The sequence below is a fragment of the Staurois parvus genome, unplaced genomic scaffold (genome assembly GCF_062004578.1).
Source record: "Staurois parvus isolate SC_StPar_1 unplaced genomic scaffold, SC_StPar_1.0 ptg001200l, whole genome shotgun sequence".
In the NCBI taxonomy this organism is placed as follows: Eukaryota; Metazoa; Chordata; class Amphibia; order Anura; family Ranidae; genus Staurois; species Staurois parvus.
The window spans coordinates 2,733,628-2,758,356 of record NW_028318996.1 but is presented as its reverse complement, the minus strand read 5'-3'; the positions used below and the strand labels follow the sequence as shown (position 1 = coordinate 2,758,356).

Sequence of the window (24,729 nt, the reverse complement as noted above, 5' to 3'; positions counted from 1 at the left end):
GCTGATGGGGGAATTGAGTGATGTTATTCTTTCCAACCATGGCAGCAGGAAAGAAAATTGTATCATCTATGGCTTGCTGTACTCCACTGACAACAAACAATCTGATATTTGCTGGCATTGCCACCAATCTGCCAGATCAGATCTACACATCCTGTAGGAATGCAAACCCATTCATACCTTTGGGGATAAGAGAACTGAATATAATTGCTGAATATAATTCCTTCTACCTAGACAACAAAGGTAATGCTCTGAAACCAGCATTACTAACAATGCTCTGCAATCTATTGCTAATGCAAAAAATATAATACTACATTGTTTGTTTCCTCTTTTCTGCCAGACAGTTCATACCCAGGCATTGGAAGTGCACCACGTTTCCTTGATAGTGGAGTGGGCAGACCCACAGAGCAAAATAACACACGTGGACCGGCTAGTTGTTTATGAGGAATCCCTAGTTTCTCTCACCCATTCCAACACCTGAATCAGGTTTCTTGATTTCTACCAGCTATATAAACTACTTATAATTAGTGGTGCACAGAAACTGAAAATTCAAAATGCACTTGGCCGAAAACCAAAACGTGCAGTTTTTAAAAATGAATATATATTTTTTTGGAAAAAAAATACACTGAAAAAAAAAAAAAAGGAAAAAAAAAAACCAATATATACCCCAATTTTTTTGTAAAATATGAAAGAATGCTACGGTGAGTAAATAGATACCGAACATGTCACGCTTTAAAATTACGCATGCTCGTGGAATGGCATGAAACTGCGGTACTTAAAAATCTCCATGGGTGATGCTTTAAAAAATTCTACAGGTTAGTTGTGTAAAGTTACAGAGGAGGTTTAGTGCGAGAATTATTGCTCTTGCTCTGACGTTCGTGACGAAACCTCACATGTGTAGTTTGAACACCGTTTAAATATGTGGGCATGGCCTACGTATGCGCTCACCACTATGTGAGAGCACGTGGGGACGGGGGCACTTTAAACTTTATGTATTTATTTATTTGCACTGTCCCTTTAAAAAAAAAAATTTTAAATCACTTTTATTCTTATCACAAGGAATGCATGCATCCCTTGTGATAGAAATAATTAGTGACAGGTCCTCTTTATGGAGAGATATGGGGTCAATAAGAGCCCACATCTCTCTCCTGCAATGTAAAGCATTAGATTAAAAAAAAAAGCATTGATCTAGTGCTTTAAAAAATAAAATACAAAATGGCAGGAGCCAGAAGTGACATCGCTCTGGTCCTCCAAGGCCATAGAGATGAGTGGAGGCCATCTTTTCTTCAATAATCTCTATACCCAGCGCTGGGGTCGTTCGATAGTTTCTCAGGTAAGGCTGAGAATTACAGAGCGGCAGGTGGGCGGCGGCAAGGTGCAGGGTTTTTTCGGCACCTGTATCGGTGCCTTTTTTCATATTGGCCTACGGCCAAAAGGGGTGTTTTTAGCCGAAATGTGTCGGCCACTGAAATTTCAGTGCATCTCTACTTATAATATACAACTTCAAACCTCCTTAAAGTGGAACTTTAGTCAGAAAATGAAGTCCTGCTAGATCACTTCAGGCTGGCCCCTTTTGCAGGTATAGCCATGTAAAATATTAAAAATAAGTGCCTAAATTGTTTAAAATCCAGTAAGGCACTGTTTTGCCCAGCTCTGCACATGCTCAGTTGCTCTCCATTTTTAGGCGTTTTGTCGAATTTGTAGAGACCGACCTGCTGACAGTCTAAAGATTAAAGCGGAACTAAAAACTATCAGTTTAACAGTTTCATGCCCGGCATGCCAGGACTGCTGTCACGCTTGTGTTCTCAACCAAACTGTCAGACCATCAAATGACCGATGTTATTACTGATCATATGTGCTGTATCATGGCATTTGCAGATCTAACAGATGGCAGCTTCCTTGGATGAAAAGGATAGGAGGGTTTAGTTCTGCTTTAACTGCTGCTCAGGTGTCCTGGCTTCAACAGAATGGCAGACTCCAGCAAGAAGAAACAGGAGGAATGCTGGAAGCAATTTACAGCACACACTAATTTTGGTACCATAATTATTAATGTGGAATGTGTGTTCCTTGATAAAGAACACTTTTTTAATCAATTGTTATTAGTAAAGTTCCACTTTAACTTCAAACATTAAAACGGAGAAAAAGTCACAAGGACAGTGCTAGTCCCCTAAACCCCATGCCTTTTTCTCCCCACTCACTATCCACCCTCCACCCATCTTTTTTCCTCCTCCACATCATCCCGCTCTTACTCTTAATGCAGGCGGCCATAGATGGGTCAAAAACCGGTCGTTTAAAAAAAAAACCGGTCGTTCAATAGGCCGACGTTACCACCAAGAGTGAAAAAAAAAAAAATTTTCTTCCCGTCTACAGCCGGCATTTGATTACTTCTGTCCCTGCAGAGAGCTCCGCAATTATATTTGATATGAAAAAGTATAGCGGTTGCAACATTGTATCTATTTGTATCCATTTTGGATACAAATGTTTTTACTCGGATACAAATAGATACATTGTTGCAACCGCTATACTTTTTCATGTCAAATATAATAGCGGACTGGAATTCTTCTTTTTCTTGCAGGTCATGGCTCATGCGCAGATTTTTTTATTGGTAAAAAGATCGCCCGATTTGCCCATCATTGCTGCGAAAATCGGCCGATCAGCTGATTTTGTTTTAACTTTACCGATAAAAAAAAAAAAAATGTGCCAAAATCCAGAGAAAAAGGTCGACCAATTAACCCATTAACAGTGCGAAAATCGGCCGATTTTCAACCCATCTATGGCCTGCATAGGTCTAGGTTCACACCTATGCGTTTTGCAGAAACACACAACAGTTCATTTACCATGATTCTCCACGTTTTCACCCAATGTGTTTTTTGGAAAGGGTCAGGGACTTTTTTTTTTTAAAAACACAAAACATTGCATTTTTGCCTCTATGGAAATGCTGCAGAAAAGCATGTAGTGTGTTTTTGATGCGTTTTCATCTGCCCGGCAACAAGTTGGGGGAAGAAAAAAAAAACAAAAAACCAAAAACACATCAAAAAACCAACGCAAAAAGCACAGCAGAAATGGATCAAACGCAAACTGCATAGGTGTGAATCAAGCTTTCACCTTCAATCCTCACTGCAACACCCACGTGGCTTAAAATACCCTCTCAGCTTACAAAGTGGTCATCTGATCGGTGAACAGAAAAAAGTTTACTTAGCCAGGCTTACCTGAGAGTAAAGTAGCACCCCACTACTGAGCGTTGGTCTCCAGGCTGGTCTGATGTATGATCTCCCACGCTATGAGTGCAATGCCCAGCTTGTTAGCTGAAACCCAATACATGAAGAAACGTTGGACGGCTGCACGCCACAAAAACACCACTTTATTGATATCCATATAAAAGCACATATACAAAGAAGAGCACAGGGGTGCAAAGAAGTGTCATGAAAGAGCGAAACACAACTCTTCTATGCAGCCCCTGTGCTCTCCGTTGCCTGTATACGTGCTTTTAAATGGACATTAAAAGTGGTATTTTTGTGGAGTGTAGCCGTCTAAGTTTTCTGGATGGAGGACAGCGTGAGACCATACATCAGACCAACCGGGAGCAGTGTCTACCTGTCTGTAGCTCCTTTATTGAATATTTTACTCTTCTCCACAGGAGCTACGAGTGTGAAACCATGAGTAGGCAAGTCAATGCCTGCATTTGTGTGTATGCTCATGTATGCTGTGCATTCATGCACCAAGTGGGTACAGCCAAGAACTATTTGAAAGTCAAAATACCAGCTCCTAGCTAGAGAGAACTGTCAGAAGACACTATCCAGCTGCTTCTTATACACATTACCATAAAAATGGTAAAAAAAAACTGGCCGCTGCACTACGTGGTAATTCCACCGTGCACAATGGCACAAGCATACAAGCTATCATCTTGCCTGCAATAAATCAGAAAATAAACCGATCATGTGCTTATATAAAAATCAGACAGACTCGGACCATCCTGGATGCAGATGCGAGGAAAGCAAGGATTCTAGAAAAATTCAGCCACAAACCGATGTCGTAGAAAACAAACAGGTAGGCGAAACAGACGCAATAAGGGGCAGCAACAAGGACATTGCAAACATGTTGGAGTCTTTAACCCTTTCATTCCATGTACAAGGAGCACCAGCAACTGTGTTAAGGGCTGCACCAGCAACTGTGTTAAGAGCTGCACTAGCCAAAAAGCATGTTAAGGACACCTGGAAAGTAAAAGCAGCAGCTGCTCCTGAGAACAAACCAACATTCAGGTTAGACACCAACAGGACACAGGAGGACCTAGTCTGAATATTGCTCTGTCCTCAGGACAGCTCATTCCCTGCGCACAGAGCACATTGTCCTCTTTAATGGAGCAATAAGATGGATGTTAAGATGGATGACTTTGGGGAAAAGGTTAAAAAGACAGGCTGGTGTCACCATAATCAACCTGGTGAACCAGCTTCCTGAGATAGGAGGCCAGGGGCCCCCATAACTTACTCATGACTCTGCAAACTGCCATGCAATATTCCTCCGTCTCAAAATTGTTCCTGTTGCCACCGCAGCCGCCATATATAAACTTGACACACCTTTTCTGTTCAGGGTTGAAGTACCAGCGTGGAAACATGGCGCGGCAGGGCCCAGTTGCGGCTTCTTGAGAGCAGACAGCTGTGAGGAGACGGGTCACAAACAGTGCGAGGTGAGCATCCAGAGGTCAGGAGTTCCATCAAACCTCCCAATTAATAATCAGACAGAACTGCATTTACCAAGACTGAGGGGGGGCAGCCCTCAAAAGGTTGCTCTGGAACCCTGGTCCAATCAGGTTCCAGCTTTCTTTACACCAGTCTTTTAATCATCACCTACCATGGGGAATGTTCATGGACAATGGTGGGACTTGAGCACATTTCCTTCACCTTGTTATAACAAATCAGCACACAGTTACGTTATAAAAACAACAGATCTGTTCTGATCCATTCTTTCACGCCATAAACTAGCAAACCTCTAGCCAATCTTTAAGGAAGATGAAAAATCTTATATACTTTTCACCAGTATGTTCAGCCATTAAGATGGCGCATCCCTTTAAAGTGGACATGAACTTACACTGATGTTTTGCTGTCTCATAGGAAGCACCCAGAAATGTTAATTGTACCAAAACACTATCCTGAAAGAGTACCTTGTGTCTGGAATGTCTCCTAAAAAAGAAGCACACTTCCTGTGCCTAGGCACTGCTGCCCTGCAGCCTCTTAGCTGTATATCTGTAGTGTGAGATCATCTGAGGTACTGCTGTCTGACTGATGATCTCACTAGATTTGAGGTAAGATTTGGTGAAGTCTCTACAGTTCTGCTCACAGAGGAATCTGTACCCGAGGACCTGCACCTCTATCATTACCCCATCACCAGGTCACAAGCCATAATGGGAGGGGCAGCTCTGTTATGAAGCAGAAAAACCTTGTTTCTGCCAAGATAGCCATCTCTTCACAAGGCATGGTAGGTCAGTAACCACAAAAGATCAGCTGCAGGTAGACCACAAGCAACAATGGTGACTGGTCCTTTGTCCTCTGCCTGCCCTTTTTAAAGCCTTTCCTGTTCAAAGCTTTTCATAAAGTACCAAAATGCTGGAAATAAAACAAAAAATATCAACCACCTTTTCCTGGGCAATAATAGGAGCTAGCTTAGTCAGGCATCAGTCACCATCTCACCTTTCACATCTGTAATGATCTCTTTATCAGACAATGTCCGGCCATTGGTGACCTCTGTGGGTGTCTCATCGTTATATTCGTCCTCATCCTTGTAATTGTCATAATAATAATCACGATCTGTTACAGCATCATCTTCATTCTCTACCTCTTCTTCCTCATCCTCCACTGCGACTGTAAAGTCTTCCACGTCAGCTTCGGTTGGGAATTCACTGAGAAGAAGGGAACAAAATGTAAAATAGGAGAATTCAAAACCAGATTGCTGAAGACTATGAAAAAGTCATAATACCATCCATGACTCTAGAAAACAGCACAGCACGCTGAAATTTTATTTATAAAAGGAAGCTGGATTACAAGATGCTCCTGTGAAATTAAACTCCAACCTCTTGTAAGCGTCATAATCATCCTCGTCTTCCTCTTCCTCCTCCTCATCCTCCTCTTCTTTAGACAAAGGCTCTGCTAGTTTCTTGACATGGGGACAGCAGACATACTCTGTGCCACGGAACTGGCCAGCACCACATGGAAGCAGCATCCCATAACTATGGAGGAGCATGACCTCAGTCACACAGGCCTGGGGGGTGCAGGAACCAAGGTTAGAGTGTCAAACCATTATGTAACCGCTCTCTAGTTTAAATTATGTAATCACTGGATTTGCTATGTATTAAAACAAAAGTCTCTGAATATATTTCTTAACACTGGCATGACTTCCTAAATCACCCTAGGCATCAAAGTCCCAAATACCAGCATTGTGTGTGCATGCTTGGAATACCCCCCGCATGTGTGCAGATGTGCTGCAGGTCTCTGCCGGATGCCAAAGACATGGCAGAGACCTTTAGCATATCTGGGCACATGTGAGACATTCAAAAATGGCAAGGCGTAAATAATGGAGACGGATATCCACTTTAATTATAAAGCCAATAATGTTATATAAAACTGTACTTAATAAATTCTACTTTACACCTACAACACTTCTGAATTGTAATTTAGTTTCCTCTGCAAATCCACACAGTCCAGAACACCTCTACCATCTACTACTCTATATTTTGGGTTTGTGAGACACCAGATTTGTTTTTGTAAGGATCCTCCTTACCCCTTAACACTCTTGTACTTTGCTGACAACAGGAAGATCGGTATTCTACTGCATTACCTTTCGAGCCACGTTCTGCCAGTATTGTTCCTTCTCACACAGGTCCATCTGCTCCTTGTGGAAGAACTTGCACTTCTCAGGAACCAGAAGTACATCGCTTACAAAGTCACCCACTGCAAAGCCAAAAACACGGGATGTCATTTAGATCACACTAAAAAAGTCCAAAGAGAAGCTTGACCTTTAAATAATTAGTGAGTGCTCAAAGTGACTGCTAAGGGGGGTGCTAACCAGACAAGAAAATACAAAGTCACACAAACTCCCCCAAAAAAACATATTTCACATTTATTGGGAAGACAGCATCACAAAGCCATAGGAAACTGACATTTTGGGGGCCTTGCAGGGTCCCCTCCTTAAGGCAATAAGTCACTGTCAAGGAAAGGCCCTGAGTGTTGCATGTTTATGACTCTGGGATGCAGTCTTCGCAATAAATATGCGAAATATAAAAAAAGTGTGCGTGTGTATATATACATACATACATACATATATACATACATACACACACATATATTTATTATATACACACACACACACACACACATACTTTCTATCCAGTAGGATCTTACTGGAAGACACCAATTGATTGTTCTGTTATAGTTTCAGAAATTCTCAGATATCTGATTGAATAAAAAATTGGTCCATCCAATAAGAACAGCAGGGGGTAAGCAGGGTGACACATCATTTCAGTAAAGATGCAGCTTTCTTGAAGAGAGTGTATAAATTTTTTCTCAATACAGTGAAGATAGTCACATGCATAGAAATTAATTCAAAATTAATGGCTCCCTCTGTTTGCCATGATAGTCAGAAAACCGTGACTGTTCGCACTCAATAAATCATTAATGGACATGACTCCTGCTAACCAACAGCTCTGACCTTGGTGCACCGATCAGTCGTGCGTACAAACCAACTGCATAAATTCTGAAGAGACTGCCATACCACCATGTGATTTATGTAACAAGGTCTTGGAATTTCATGAGGCCGTGGAGCCGGCCCATCACAAGGCTCTGTGAGTAGAGGCTCAGCACAAAGGACTGCAATTCATGGGACCAGAGGGATGGTGCCAACAGAAACCTGTCATCCCATTTCTGGGTTTACTTTTTCATTATAGGATGGGGAGATTCGACTCCACTAAATGCACTCCCAATTAAGGACTCATTCACACCAGGAGCACCTTTCCCAGCGCAGTCCCAATGCAAAGACAAGGCAGTCTGCCTTGTTTACAATTAGGACAGTTCCCACCAAAATGATGTAGTGGTGTAAAGAAATAAAAAAATAATACGACACGCAGTCCTTTTGCAGTACACCACATGACAATGCTGCTGCGGTGATAAGAACAGAATTAGTTCTTTTCAATAAAGTTAAAGAAAAAAAATAAACACAAATATAAATTTGGTGTTACAGTGCGATGTGCTTTTTCAGCCCATCAGCACAACTCCAACACAGCAGACCCCAGCGGCTGCTTTCTAATCAATTTCCAAGGTTGAAAATAGGCAGTGCCTCAGAGGTAGTGCCGAGTGAATGCACAGGCCACGTAGGCATGCCAAGACTGTGTTTTGGAGTTGTAGTGGAGAACTGAGTTTGTGTGTATGTGCAAAATTTGTAGGGACGTTGGGGGAGCAGATACGCACCTAGACACTTGTAGGGCACTACAATATGGCTGTGGCCTTTGCAATTCTTCTTCCCCTTCTTGCACCAGTTATCAATGCTGACTGGCTCATTGGCTTCCACCACATTGGTGATCTTAAAGTCCGGGTACACCTGTGTATTGAAGGGAAAGGAAAGTAGGCAATAAATCACTATGGCTAGAAAACACAAAAGCCTGCTAGCCTAATAAATATCTAAACAATCCCTACTACCGACATTCCTTAGACCCATGGACACAGAACCCAGAAGAGATAATGAGAGCCAAGAATCACAATACATAGATTATTTCATTCATTTCTTGCTTAGAGGCAGTAGGAAGTGTTGTAGAGAAGATTGAAAGCAAATCATCTGTTTGCTTCTTGTAAAAAGTTCCTCACCTGGAGATCCTGCCAATAACAGCAATTCTCGTCGCAGGCTGACAACACTAAGCCACTGCCTTGCAATTAGCAGTGGCGTTGATAGCCTGCTGTGTGTGCTCCTGCATGTAACTATTGGCCTGCTTATCAGGCCTGTGCATACCTAATGCAAACCTGATAGACAACCTAATGGCCAACTGAAGGTTCATGCCGGGAAGGCTGACAAGGTCGCTGCCATTTGTGAGGCAATTGGGCCGCGCCCCCCCCCCCAAAAAAAAACAAAAAAATCACAATAGCTGTAGAGGTTAATGCAAACTGAGGGACCTGGAGCCCTACCTGTTGACCATGCCTGCGCTTTCCACCCACCACCTCCATTCATGGAAGCTGTACTATAAATTCCATTAGCAAAAAGAACTCTATGAATGGTGGGAGTGCAGATGAATGAAAGGTCCACCTCCTCCATTCATTGATTGTTTTTCATTCATGGAATACATTAGTACAGCTTCTGTGAATGGAAGAGGTCCGCATAGTCTGCATTCAGTCCTTTGGCTCGTATTAACCCCTGTAGCACTGGAAGACTATGGACAGGGCTGGAGGTCAGAACACTGTATTTCAACTAAAACCCTAGCTAGTAGCACAAGGGACACTTCTAAGGAGCTAGTAGCACAAGGGACACTTCTAAGGAGCTAGTAGCACAAGGGACACTTCTAAGGAGCTAGTAGCACAAGGGACACTTCTAAGGAGCTAGTAGCACAAGGGACACTTCTAAGGAGCTAGTAGCACAAGGGACACTTCTAAGGAGCTAGTAGCACAAGGGACACTTCTCAGTACCTAGTAGCACAAGGGACACTTCTCAGTACCTAGTAGCACAAGGGACACTTCTCAGTACCTAGTAGCACAAGGGATACTTCTCAGTACCTAGTAGCACAAGGGATACTTCTCAGTACCTAGTAGCACAAGGGATACTTCTCAGTACCTAGTAGCACAAGGGATACTTCTCAGTACCTAGTAGCACAAGGGATACTTCTCAGTACCTAGTAGCACAAGGGATACTTCTCAGTACCTAGTAGCACAAGGGATACTTCTCAGTACCTAGTAGCACAAGGGATACTTCTCAGTACCTAGTAGCACAAGGGATACTTCTCAGTACCTAGTAGCACAAGGGATACTTCTCAGTACCTAGTAGCACAAGGGATACTTCTCAGTACCTAGTAGCACAAGGGATACTTCTCAGTACCTAGGAGCTAGTAGCACAAGGGATACTTCTCAGTACCTAGGAGCTAGTAGCACAAGGGATACTTCTCAGTACCTAGGAGCTAGTAGCACAAGGGATACTTCTCAGTACCTAGGAGCTAGTAGCACAAGGGATACTTCTCAGTACCTAGGAGCTAGTAGCACAAGGGATACTTCTAAGTACTGTCCCTTGTGCGGATTACAAAAAAAAAAAAAAAAAAACTTTGGCTTTAAAAGGCAAGAGTAGGACAGACAGGTGTAAGTAGCTGAGTTTGGCCTGGTATCAGCCTATTGACATCCCTTGTACAACAGCACACAGACTGAAAGAGGGAAGGAGAGGACTTGGAGCCAATCAGGTGTGCTACATGCATATACGATTACAAGGGGTGACCTCATCAGTCTGTTGCTGCTCTCTGTCCAAGCTTCAGGCTGGGAGTAAAGAGGGGACACCAATGTATTCCTTCAGTAGGCTATATTTCAAAGTGGTCTCACACCCCACCCCCCCCCAGCTGTGTGATGGAGACGAGCAAATCTCAGGACTAGATGGAAAGAAAAACACTTTGGCAGGTAAAGTAGACCCATATATGTATTTGTTTGCCTGGAGTTCAGCTTTAAAACAATATAACCAAAAAAATAATTTGAATTTTTCCTCATGTGGGGTGGTCATCAAGGGCTCTGCCAGTTAAACCTACTAATGTGATTTCAGGTGTCCTGGTGCCTACACATGCTTGTACACTTAGCCCTGTCAGGAATCCCATGGATACAATTACACAGCTCACATGATGCCAGGGATGCCTTCTTCTACAGAACTATATTGTGTACATTATTTATGATATGTAAATGCTTATGTATCTGATGCAAAGGATGGATATAGGGGCTCTCATCTATCAAGGCACTCACCTCTTGGCAGTATTCCAGAATCTCTTCCTCCTTTTGGAAGCAGCTTTTGCTCCCAGAGGGATCTGGTTCCCATTTGCTGATTTGAACGTTGAAGTGCATGTTTAATTTCCCGCAGAACATGGCCACCTGAGGCTCAGACACAGCGAACCCTGCTGCGGCATTGGCGGCGAGGGCCTGGTAAGAGAAAAAAACAGGCAATGTTAGTAAGGAGGTCTAAAACATCACTTTACCTGCACAGAAAATTGCTGCCCGCAAATTAGTACACAGGCCATAAACCCAAGCACAAAAAAAGGACAACATACTGGCTTATGCAAAAAGTTGCAAAGGAGGACACATACAAGTACCGCCCTTTAGGGCCAGTTCATACTAAAAAAAACGCACTCCAGATACGTTTTTGCTTACGGTTCACACCACACGCAGTTCCGGTGCAGTTTGCCATGTTCCAGTGTGGTTCTGTGTAGAAAAAAAATGCAGCATGTTCTACTTTTTTTTTCTGCACCAGAAACTGACTGGGACTGATTGCACTGGTGTGAACTAGGGCCATTGGAATACATGGAAAACACTGTGCATGCATTTTTGACACAGAAAAAAAGTGCACTGAACTGCATCTAGTGTGAACTAGCCCTTAGATGTGCCAGAAAATATGCTTCAAGTTGAACCCCAGCATAAGCCATACAGCTTAAATATGAGGGATGAGTATTCTTCCTTGAATCTTGATGTGCTTTGTGTGTTTCTTCAAGTTCTGTGCAGTAATCCTGAATTATAGACCAATCACGGCTGTTCTCCTTGTGCAGCGTAACTGGTCTTGTATCCACTCCCTCCTGTAGTTCCTGCTGGCAACCTATAGTGGGTGGAGCTTGATGAGTCCCTCCCACAGCTGAGATCTCTGGACAAGCAACGCAGTGATGATGTCACAGCTACTTTAAGAAGATAATATCTGGGTATGCAAAGGTATTTGAGGCACACACTGGATTCATATCCTTTGTGGCGATTGAGGAAATGTATATACTTAAATGAAAGTTTTTGTTCCCAGAGTTCAGCTTTAAACTCAAATGACAGATTCCTTGCTGCAAGGCATCATTGACTTGATCTACAAGGTCCAAACAGCAGATTGCTACAGCTGGAATCACAGGTGGTTGTGGACAGTGCAGTCAGGAAGCCTATACAAAGCACCGCAGCTATCCGCATGTATCCACAAATCCTGCATTCACCCCCAGGGACAGAAGAGCGGTACGTGTCGTAGATTATGTCCAAGGTGGGTCCATTTGCTGTACGGAACGTATAATACATGTGAATGAGGCCTTGTACGACACGTGTCAGGGTTTATTTATAAAGACTTTTACCTCCGCGTCAAACACTCACATAGGATTCACACAGTTCTTTTTCCAACGGAATCAACTTAGAAAAAGGGGAGTATCTTGAGTGGATGTCGTCTGAATCATGCGTGAAAACATTTTCAAATAGATCCATTACAGTAGACGTAATCCAGATTGATAATCTCAAAGGTAACATTTCAAAAGTAATGTTCAATCTCTACATCTGCAACTTGTATTAAAAATAATCCCTGGTGATCCTTCTATTACAGTTCTTGTTCAGGAAATACCTGTTAGAGGGTGACAACTCTCTCCCAATTGTGCTCCTGCATTGACACCCTGCCGCATGGGCTTCACATGGAGACTACAATTGGCCATAAAAAAAACAAAACAAAACATTATGCAGGCGTGATCCACTTACCATCCTCACCCTGAGAAATGTCACAAAGCACTTTTTCAAACTCTTGAAACTTTGAAAATAAAACAATTTTCAAAAGCCTTACTAACTACTCCGTATCCACCACCCCTCTCTGCCAATCCCTCCACTGGCTTCCGATTGCCCAACGGAAAAAATTCAAAATACTAACATTGACGTATAAAGCTGATCATAATACTGCCCCAAACTACATCACCGATCTGGTATCCAAATACCACCCAAACTGTACTCTCCGCTCCTCACAAGACCTCCTACTCTCTAGTTCCCTGTTCTCCTCCTCCCATGCTCGCCTCCAGGACTTCTCCAGGGCTTCCCCCATCCTCTGGAACTCCCTACCCCAATCCAGACTATCACCTACTCTCCTCACCTTTAGGCGCACTCTGAAAACCTCTCTCTTCAGGGAAGCCTACCCCACCCTCAGCTAATTACTGAACTCCTCCACTCTTCCTACCACTCCATCCCCCACAGCTATTTCCTCCTGTACCACTATCCCCTGCCTCCTAGATTGTAAGCTCCAAGGAGCAGGGCCCTCGAACCCCTCATGTATTGATTCATATTGTTACTGTATGGTCTCCCATTATGTTATAATGTACAGCGCTGAGCAAACTGTTGGCGCTATATAAATCCTGTATAATAATAAAAAGCAAGACCTAACAGGACACCACTGCTGTCCAAACATCACGAACGCCCATCAATACGCCAAACGCCCATCATTTCCTGTCATGGGGGCTACTATGTCAAGTACACAAAAGGTATGCAAATCTCACCAAAGGGGCAACGGCAATAAAAGCTGAAAGAAGTCCATCCAAATAGGCTTACAAGGTACAGAAAGCAGGCAGTTATTAACATTCATCAGGTTTTTAATTTTTACTTTACAATCAGGAGTTATGTCCAACAATCACGTATTTCAATTGTGGCTTTTAAGCTGAAAAATGAGGGGCAAGATTGGGATTTGCAGTTTTAATTCACTCTGAGTAGAAATCTTTCCCTCATGACCTACATAGCGGTGGTGCCAGTGTATGTTGGCATTCAGAGCACATGCTTTGTAAGCCGGGTCACATGTGAAGTTCAACGCCATCCACATCGTAACATACTTAATCCCTGGCTCACACGGCCGGAGCGTTCTCCGCTGAGCCCGGGAAGAATTCTCATTGAAATATCCCAAAACACAGGTCTCTGCACATTCTGCCTCCTTCATAACATTTGTCACATGCCCCCAGTTCTTCTAACATTCCTCAACAGGCTACACACTGTACAATTCCTGCTATTCGAATTGCATTGGAGGAAAGGTGTCATGCTCCATTCTGAATGAGAGGTGATCATAAAACAACTGTGAATCACAAGGATGGAATCCTTCTACAGCATATCCCATTCTATAACACAGGTGAACGCCGCAATTGTACAGCCTGTTCACATGCCTGGTAGTAGTGTGCTGGTATGGCTGTGCATCACATTGTCATGTATTGAAACTTATCAGTGTGCTTTTATTTATTGTTAAACATTTAAAAAGGATAAGTTTACATTTTTTAAATTTAAAAAAAAAAAAAAAAAAAATGCAGATCTTTTGCAGGTAAAAAAAAGTGCATTGATTCTTTTTTTTTTTTTTACTACTAGGAGCCTGTAAAGCATTCTCAGGCTCCTGCGGACTGTCAGCCGTGGTTCACATCTGTGCGGGTGGTGCCGCTGTGGATCCTCACGAAAATCCGTGCAGCCGCACCACCCGCACAGAGGAATGCCAACCTGCAGGCGGGTGCCATTAATTCTAATGGCATGCCGCCCGCACTGGAAAAATGCAACCGTACTGGAAACCAAGGGTCTCGTGCAGGCTGCGTTTTCAGAAGTGCAGGGACTTCTTCCCTGCGTGTCATAGGAATTCATTCAACTGAATGGGCTCTCGTGCCCACGCAAAACGTGACCCGCACAGCCGCATATATGTGAACCAGGGCTCAGTGTATCTGTCTGTTTGTACCTCGTATGGGCAGGCTTTTACACGACAGGAAGCATCCATGAGCTACCTAGAGCACTCAGCAGCGCCCTGGTAGTTCAATGAGAAATACAAGCTATCAGCAGTACTTGTAGTTGATTCATTCACAGAACTCTGAATGAATTACATGGATGGGAGGGCGGACAACTTTTTTTTAAAATTGTAACAGACTGTGTTGGGAGAGGATCCCCACCCCACTGTCACAATGGGGGATTGCGTGAGAGCGGGGGCTGCTGCAACAGTAACATGTTACACTCGGAATACGGGTGTAAGATGTTACAAAAGGTGAACTTATCCTTTAAGCATGATACAGACGTCTATGGGGCTGTGATTCTCAGGCACAGCCCAGAGAGGCAACTGAAACAGAGTTGTTGGATCCAGCAAAGTATGAATCTGTGGAGAGGAGGGCTGGGTTAGGACAGGTCATGGGGAAAGGGGCAAACAGAATATGTTCACTGTTAAAATGAAGTGTTAAGCAGGCCATACATGGGTTGAATTCCAAACAAAAATTGAAAACATCGTTCATTCTGTAATCCGATGGTGCCACCAATGATGGTGCCACCAATCGGTAGTTTTTCACCAATTTTCCAGCATGTTCGATAAACAAAATGGGGAGGAACCACAAAAATCGTCCGGTGCCATTGACCCACTAACAGAGCGAAAATCGGCCGATCCTTCTTAAAAATCGTTCCGAAAAATCGTTTGGAAATCGACCCACGTATGGCTGGCCTTCGTTCACCTTTACCAGAAACCTGCCTATGCAGGTAAGGGGTGTCTGTGGATAATAAACTGTGTGCCTGACTCAAGTTGAAGAATACCTTTGCTCTAGGTGCAGGCCATTTATGTACCTCATGAAGTCTGGCTGGAATACTCCCAGGATGTTGCTAAGTGAGGCCTAGTCATTACCGCTCACCTCCACCATCACAGGAGCGAGATTTTCTCTAAATCAAAGCCCCTCATGTTCTCTCTCCCCTGATGCAGTAGCTCCGAGCTCTGCATCTGAGAGATCACTCCCTTGATGGTAGAGGTGAGCAGTAATGACTAGGCCTCACCTAGCAACACCCTGGGAGTATTCCAGTCAGATTTCAGGAGGTATATAAATGGCCTACACCTATAGCAAGGGCATTATACAACTTTAGTCAGAGCTGCACAGTTTTTTTCTACAGACACCCCTTGTGTGCACAGGAATATTTTCAGTAAAGGTGAAGCATCCCTTTCATGTAGATCATCACAATGCAATGTGCCATTGTAACACACTGTACGCTGCATTATGCTGCAACCCTGTGCTGATCAATGCTAATGAGTGCACCTCAATGTACCGGGTGTGAACCACCGCTACAATATGGTACAATCAAATGACCTTCTCATACAACCTGTAGTAAATTCTGATCAAAAAATGAAACTGTGCATTAAAACCATACAACCCCACTGCTCATGGAGCTGATGCAGGGGTCAGAGTACTTGAAAGCTGTCGTCTTCCTCAGGGATGGATCAAAGCGATTGTGATCGGTCCCATGACCACTTTGACCAATCAGAATTGCTTTGATCTGTCCCGACACGTGGGAGAACTTTGTAAATATCACGACTGGGAGGACAGAAATACAAAATCTACTGGCAGGTCAAACAGCTCTCATATATGTATTTTATGTGTATATTTAGATATTGGCATTCTATGCATTAAAGGTGAAAAAACTTTGTGCTGCACAATCCCCACCAGCCCCCGTTATTCTTACTTGAGCCAGATCTCATCCAGCATGGTGCATGGGAGCAGCGGCTTTTGCTGCTGTCTCCCTCCTCCCTTTAATTTTTTTACGTTTTTTTTCACCCTTTTTTATTAGGTTAACAGGTCACCGATAATCTATCATTTTAATAATTTTTATTTATATGAGCAGTCATTCTCATTTTGGTTCAGCACTCATGGTCTCACTTTTATGTAATTGTTTTGATACAGTCATTACGATTGATTCTTCGGTTTTATTTGTGGCCCCTTTGAGGGGACATTGTATTGATGTCAAATTGATATGAAAATCTTACGTTCTTTCTAGCCCTGATGAAGAGGGCACTTAGAACTTGAAACGGATTCACTACTTCTCTAATTACACCCCTGAATATTAATGGAATTTAATAGAATGGAAGTTGTATCTGGACCTCTTAGCAGTGATGTGGCACTTCAATTTCAACTCTTCTCCCTCCTCCCTGGGCAGATAGATAGCAGCGGGAGCCATTGGCTCCCACTGCTGTCAATCAAATGCAGTGCCGAGGGATCGGGGGACATGGGCGAACTGCCCGCTCTGTGCCAATGAACACAGACAGGGCTGCTAAGGAGCAAGCCTGCACGGGTGCCCCCATTGAAAGCAGCTTCCCATTGGGGCATCCGTCGAAAAGGAGGAGCTAGGAGCTCCGGGAGGGGGGCCAGAAGAGAAGGATTGGGGCAGCTCTATGCAAAACCACTGCACAGAGCAGGTAAGTAGAGCATGTTTCTTATTTCAATAAAAAAACAAAAACCGATAATGTTTTAGACACCTTTATAAACCAAAGCAACAACCTTAGGAGAATTTGTGGTGTTGGTGGAGCTTTGTGAGTGACCATCAGGATGATGAGTCCTTTTGGGATATTTTCATTGTTTGTGTTGTAAGATGCCCCAGTACCCGGTGAGCCATACAGCGAGCTGCCCCAGTACCCGGTGAGCCATACAGCGAGCTGCCCCATACCCAATGAGCCATACAGCGAGCTGCCCCATACCCGATGAGCCATACAGCGAGATGCCCCAGTACCCGGTGAGCCATACAGCGAGATGCCCCAGTACCCGGTGAGCCATACAGCGAGCTGCCCCATACTCGATGAGCCATACAGCGAGCTGCCCCATACTCAATGAGCCATACAGCGAGCTGCCCCAGTACCTGGTGAGCCACACAGCGAGCTGCCCCAGTACCTGGTGAGCTACACAGGGAGATACCCCAGTACCTGGTGAGCTACACAGGGAGATACCCCAGTACCTGGTGAGCCACACAGCGAGCTGCCCCAGTACCTGGTGAGCCACACAGTGAGATGCCCCAGTACCTGGTGAGCCATACAGCAGGATGTCCCATACCTGGTGAGCCACACAGCGGGATGCCCGAGTACCTGGCGAGTCATGCAGTGATCTGGGACACTGAAGTAACACAGAGACATCATTCTCAATCTACAAGTGCTTTTTTTTGTAGTCTCTCAGACTTCAGCAAATGCTGCGGAATTAATCTTGCAGCTTGTGAGCTCCAAACATTCCAGAGGAAAGGCAAACCAAAACCTGTAGTGCTCAGGGATGGATCATTGGTCTGGCACAGGATCACCATCACTGCACACTATGAAGGACTATATTCGGGCCACTGGCAGAGTAAGCCACAGGAGCCAAACATGTCCCGATGGTCACAATCATTCCAAGCAACATCTGGCCACAATCTGGCATCACTGAAGTGTGTATTAGAGGCCTGCCCTGGTTTTACTGGCTTTCTAACCTGGCCACAGCAGACACATAGGAATCTGCAAAGGAAAGGAAAAGTGAAGAATCATACCAGCCATCAATGGAAGCTGCCAGGGAAAGCCGCTGGTCTTTACTGTGCTAAAAATAAAACCGTGGTGCCATGTAAGAACACCAAATGAAGGACGACAAGAGGTAAAGAGAAAGAAAAAAAAACTGTCAGGCTGACATTACACAATTAGAAACGCATAAAAACATTTAAAGATATAAATAAAAGCATAATGTCAACAGGCCATTCATAGTACAAAAATAAATAAAAACCACATTTGTACCCAAGGACACACTGTTCAATACGTCTAATACATGGATGGCGCATCATTGAGTCATATTTCACGGTGCTTGATATAAAGCACAGAAATAGCCAAGGAAGAAGACAGCCAATTAGAGGCAATGACCCAGCTCAATGCACATAGCTGTACACAAATGGCCGGCCTGACATACGGCCAGGAAAATGATGAGAACATTCTTCCCCTAGCCTGCATAGGCCACAAAAACAGGAATGTTTAGGATATCCTCTATGGTAGCTCAATTGGTGATATCCCAGGTTACCTGAAAAGCAAAGAGCGGATAGGAACCAAGGAGAGGTTAGGGGGATGGAGATCATATAATTTGAGAAGGTAGATCAAACATGCATATTCAACTGTGACAACTGTGACCCATGTAACTGTACCCCTACACATCAGCCAGAGTCCAACCCCCCTCTCCCCCAACTTTAAAATTCTAGCTCTATCTCAATAGGGGGTCTCAGACCCCCCTGAAAAGAGACCACTGCTTCCACACAAAGCAGAGCCTTCTCTGCAGGCAGGGGGCAGGCTTTTCTACTCAGGCTGTGGCTGCACAATGCATTCATTTTGAAGTGCCTGGAATACATTTAGAGGATTTAAACTAAAATTTCTGCTGGGCTTTAAAGGAAACCTTTATTCTTGTGACTGCCATTTGCTGGTATCCTCTTCTGAAAATGCTAGTTGCCTGGATGTCTGAGCTAGAATTATATGTAGATTAGGAGTCTATTACATCTGGACATTTGCTGAGTTACACAAAAATGTTTTAAGGCAGACACAGGCAGGAAATTGCAGGTGGTCAACAATGGTTTGTATTGCTTTAAGTTCAGGCATAACACCAAATGTAACAGGCATTCATAAATAATATCACCGGATAAATCCTTAACAGATTTTCAGGGTAAAAATAGTCCAGAAAAGGCAGTAAATCAGAATAGTTTTGATGGTATCCAAAATCCAAGCACTATCTCCTAATGGCAGCAGCAGCCTTTCCCAATCCCAGACAAATCTCTGCAAACGATTAAGGATTGCTCCACTGATACCGGATAAAAGGTAATGAAGGAAAGTCTTTCAAGCCAGGTAAGAAGGTCTCCGGGTGTCCATACAGCATTTGAAGTCCTGGTTCAGGAAAACGGTGAGATCATCTTGCTGAGCTCAGACTTCTTAGCAGTCGTCTCAAATTCTCTGCCCAATTTACCATCCAGAAAGCCTCAGAAGATAATGAATGAATTTTGATACCATATAAATTTCTCTGTATAATTTCCAGACGGTACATCTGAAGGCCCGTCAGAAACTAAACCAGCAATGAAAATTCATTAGAACCTGCACAATTCTGATGAATGGAGGGGGAACATTTCACGATAGGAGGTCACAATGTACTGTAACAATGCAAGGCTACCACTGAGCATGCAGGTAATCAGGCACCGCTCCAACCAGAAATGTAAAGTCCCGTTAGCATTATCAGGTTCTGCCCGACAGAAGCCAGATAATATTCATCCGGCTGCTTCTGTCTTATCAATAAACACCAATGACCCAGTGCCACTGGAAGCCATGCATGCCCATGCCATCACACTGCCTCCACCATGTTTTACAGATGACGTTGTGTGCTTTGGATCATGAGCTGTTCCAAGCCTTCTCCACACTTTATCTTCCTGTCATTCTGGTACAGATTAATCTTAGTTTCATCCATTTAAAGAATGCTTTTCCAGAACTGGTCTGGCTTTTTTTAGATTTTTTTTGGCAAAGTCTAATCTGGGTTTTCTATTCTTCAGGCTTATGAATGGTTTGTACCTTCTGGTGAACCCTCTGCATTTGCTCTCGTGAAGTCTTCTCTTGATTGTAGACTTTGACAATGATACGCCCACCTCCTGGAGAGTGTCCTTCACTTGTCTGGCTGTTGTGAATGGGTTTTTCTTTGCCATAGAGAGGATCCTGCGATCATCCACCAGTGTTGTTTTCCATTGACGTCCATTTCTTTTTGTGTTGCTCAGCTCACCAGTGCGTTCTTTCCTCAGAATGTACCAAACTGTTGATTTGGCAACTCCTAATGTTGCTGCTATCTCTCTGATGAAGTGTAGGTTCACTGCAATAGATTCCAAATGCAAATACCACACTTAGAATCAACTCCCAGACTTTTTATCTGCTTAATTGATGAAGAAATAACGAAGGAGTAGCCCACACCTGGCCATGAAACAGCTTTTGATTCAATTGTCCAATTACTTTTGGTCCCCTGAAAAAAGGGGGATGGCTACTCTTAAGAGCTGTAATCCCTAAACCCTTCCACCAATGTGGATGTACATACCCTCAAATTAAACCTGAGAGTGCGCTTTCAGCCCATATCCATTATATGACTATAGCTTCAATATGTTTTGGTCAATATCTGAAAAAAATAAAATTGTGCCTGTGTCCAAATATACATGGACCTAACTCTATATCTGACAATTGGTCAATCCTGATAGAATGATGACCAATCTAATTTCTTGAGGCCCAAAACGCCAGGATAGTACAAATACCCCCCAAATGACTCTTTTTTTTGGAAAATAGACAGTCCGAGGTATTTAGTAGGAAGCATGGTGAGTTTTTTGAAGTTAGAACTTTTTGTTACAATTTCTTTTGAAAATGAATAAAAAAAAAAAATCACAATGGTCACCAGTCTAGTACAGCGTTACCATATGACTGCTGTGGCGGTGACCAGGGACACTGATTGGTGATGGTATGTAAAAAAAACTAAATAAAAAATAAGTAATTGAATCAATTTTTTGTATTTTTTTGTACTATTTATTTTTCAACACACTGTGGCCAGAGCAATACAATGTTACCATAGTAACATTCTACTACTCTAGACCAGTGGTCGGCAAGCCGCGGCTCGCGAGCCACATGCGGCTCTTTACAAGCTTAAATGCGGCTCTTCTGTGTGCCGGGCGCCCGCTCCCCTCGCTCCCCTCCCTCCTCTCGGACGGGCGTGTGCCGGGCGGCCGCCCCCTCACCTCCCCTCCCCTCCCTCCTCTCGGACGGCCGCCCGCTCCCCTCCCTCCTCTCGGGCGGCCGCCCCAAAAGTCAGGACTCTGCAGCTGTCAGGATGTAGGCGGGGCAGCCAGGATGTAGGCGGGGCAGCGTGACGAACTCCTCTCCTCTCACAGTCCGCCCTGAAGACCAGAACGGCGCGGGAAGCACGACGAGAGGAACGCGCGGAGCAAAGGTAAGTGAATTGACACAGGGGGGACTTACTATGGGGGGGGGGGGACTTACTATGGGGGGGGGGACTTACTATATGGGGGATGAATTGCTATATGGGGGATGAATTGCTATATGGGGGATGAATTGCTATATGGGGGATGAATTGCTATATGGGGGATGAATTGCTATATGGGGGATGAATTGCTATATGGGGGATGAATTGCTATATGGGGGATGAATTACTATATGGGGGATGAATTACTATATGGGGGATGAATTACTCTATGGGGGATGAATTACTCTATGGGGGATGAATTACTATATGGGGGATGAATTACTATATGGGGGATGAATTACTATATGGGAGATGTATTTTCAGTTTTAAAAATGTGGCTCTCAAAATAAATTTCAATCGTGGTTTTGGCGAGATTTGGCTCAGTTGAAAAAAAAGGTTGCCCACCACTGCTCTAGACAAGTGATCAGGATTTTTTTTTTTTTTTTTTAACACATTATGATTGCGAATACCAATGTATTTCATTGATATTAGCAACCATTTTTACTGAAACAGATTCAGTCTCTTGTGATTAGCTGTGATTGGACAAAGCTAATGACATGGTACATATGGGCTGTGATTGGCCCTGTCTGTACCATGTGACCAATCACAGCTAACACCACAATTGTATACAGGGATGGCATGAAGAGATATACAGCATAATGTTAAAAATGTAAACATTTAATTCGCCATAAAGCCCCTTTTGTTTTTAAAAGTCCCAGACATTAAAGTAGATTTATATAAGGTTTTGGTTAAAAAAAAAAAAATTGCTATCAGGCCAAGTATATTGTCATGAGGGACAAATAGATTGGGACCCTGGACAAGTAGCTTTTTCAAAACTTTCCACACCCCTGTACACATGTGATTTTGCATAGGAGGGCCTCCCAGTAGCAGTATAACTCCTATAGGGCAGACCTTAAGTAGGTAAAGGGCACTGTGAAAGTTTATAGTTTTAAATGTACCCTCTCTATAGTTTAAAATTGGGGGTTGGTGTTCAACCCCCACCAATCTAGTCAGAACCAACCCCAAAAAGAAAAACAAAAAAACTGCTACTCAGATCAGCTTATAAGGTGTATGTGGGTGGGACAGTACACCAGCTGGACTGGGTGCTGAAGAAAGGATTCTTTTGTTTGGAAGGAACAAAAGCCCGATTAAACCCTTTACACATTTAGATTAAAAACTGGCTTTTCTAGCACACATTTAGCAAAACCTGTGAAGCTACATTACTGCATCAAGGCACCTCTGCCAAGTGTTGTCTCTATTCATTGCTAAAGCTATACATGAGTTTGCAGTAGTTTAGAGTTAAAGTACAAGTCAGCATGCCATAGAGGTGGCACCATCCTCATTAAAGAGCGTCAAAAAAACAGCCTGCAAAAAAAAAAAAAAGACTCAGTACATACCTTTCCGGTAGGTAGGGCCTCCCAACTTCGTCCTTATAACTTTATGAGTTATAGCAGAATCTTCCCATCCAACATATTATGCACCATGTTGCTTCTCAACAATATCTACATCACTGGTTGGTGGGATGAACCACAACACCCAATGGGGGACACGCTATGCCACGCAGCTGGCATGTCATAGCTCCACAGCAGTGAGTAGATTCAACATACGAACAGCTGTAAAGTGGAGTAGTCCACAAACTCTTACAGGGTGCTGCTGCTTTCCACTATTTAAGTGGCTGTACACCTCTGACATGAAATATGAGCACAAGGCATATCCCTCTATAGTGTACTTGTCTTAATCCAGAGCACTGTGTGTCATTTCTGTCTGTCTCGTTCCTCTGCTATCTACATGAGTCACTTCAGATAGGTTTTCCTGACACCAAGAAATAAAAAAAGGTGATGGGGAGGGAGCTTCAGCACACAGTGTGTGATTTACAGCCTCAGCTCTGTTCCTGTGTGCTGTGTAAAGGGGGGTATATCCCTTCCCTCCAATCAGCTCCCCACCTTCTGCTTAACCACTTGGTAACCGGCTACAGCACGGTTGTCCAGTTCTGGGAGGGCGTCATATGACATCCTCCCAGAACACACCCTCCCGCGCGCCCCCAGTGATCTCCGTGATTGCTGTGTCTTACGGACAAAGCTGATTACGTGATGTGGTAAAAGGACAATCACAGCGGCCTTTTACCACGTGATCAGCTGTGCCCAATGACACAGATCACCGGGTAAATACAGTTTCCGGTTATCAGCTGCACTTTCCTCACACTGACACAACGTGAGGAAAGTGCTGCCAATAACCGGCAAATGTCAGAGAACAGATCGGCACTGATGATCAGTGCCTAGCAGTGCCACCCACCTGTGCCCATCAGTGCGGCCCCCCTGCAGTGCCACCTAATCATCACACATTAGTGAAGGAGAAAAGTTACCCATTTGCAAAATTTATGAATAGAAATAAACTAAAAAAAAAAAATATTTTTTGCTCTTTTTTTGTTTATACTGCAAAAAATAAAACACCAAGGGGTGATTAAACACCACCAAAAGAAATCTCTATTTTTGAGGGAAAAAAATGATACAAATTTCATATGGGTACAGTGTTGCATGACCGTGCAATTTTCAAAGTACGACAGCGCTAAAAGCTGAAAATTGGCCTGGGCACAAAGGGGGTGTAAGTGACCGGTAGGCAAGTGGTTAATGAAAGCTCAGACAAGCTCTATATTTCTGTACTTTGAAAAGCTGTAGAGAAGAAATGGCTGCAGATAAACAGGTAAAACTTTTGAGAGAAAACTTGTTTCATATCTGTGGCTATACCTGTGGCCAGTCACTTCACTAGGTATATGTGAAGGTTTACAACCCCTGTAAACAGGGTTGCTTCAAGGGCCAGTAAGCTACTACTCTGTAAGGTGAAATTAATGCAGAATATGTCAAAAGAATTATCTTGGGCTGAAACTCAGCACAATAAAAAAAAAAAAAATTTTCAGAAGGTGAAAAGAAATGTCCTATCACAGCTCCCTTTATTGAGCACATCCGCCAGGCAGGCTCAGCACAGCGGTAGTTAAAATTAAGCTGGATAAGATAAAA

The 24,729-nt window shown here is 43.6% G+C and overlaps 1 protein-coding gene across 4 annotated transcripts in view; it reads right to left on the bottom strand.

Moving 5' to 3' along the window:
* Positions 1–24,729, bottom strand: part of APLP2 (amyloid beta precursor like protein 2) — a 104,648-nt gene that overhangs the window by 21,704 nt on the left and 58,215 nt on the right. For 2 of the 4 annotated variants that reach the window (XM_089660082.1, XM_089660083.1), the window contains exons 2-7: positions 10,956–11,129; positions 8,451–8,580; positions 6,826–6,938; positions 6,062–6,249; positions 5,682–5,890; positions 4,483–4,650 (exon numbers count right to left, since the gene is read on the bottom strand). In XM_089660082.1, the coding sequence (XP_089516208.1) occupies positions 4,483–4,650; positions 5,682–5,890; positions 6,062–6,249; positions 6,826–6,938; positions 8,451–8,580; positions 10,956–11,129 (982 nt within the window). The remainder of the gene's footprint in view (positions 1–4,482; positions 4,651–5,681; positions 5,891–6,061; positions 6,250–6,825; positions 6,939–8,450; positions 8,581–10,955; positions 11,130–24,729) is intronic. The other 2 variants (XM_089660085.1, XM_089660086.1) reach the window with 1 other exon arrangement.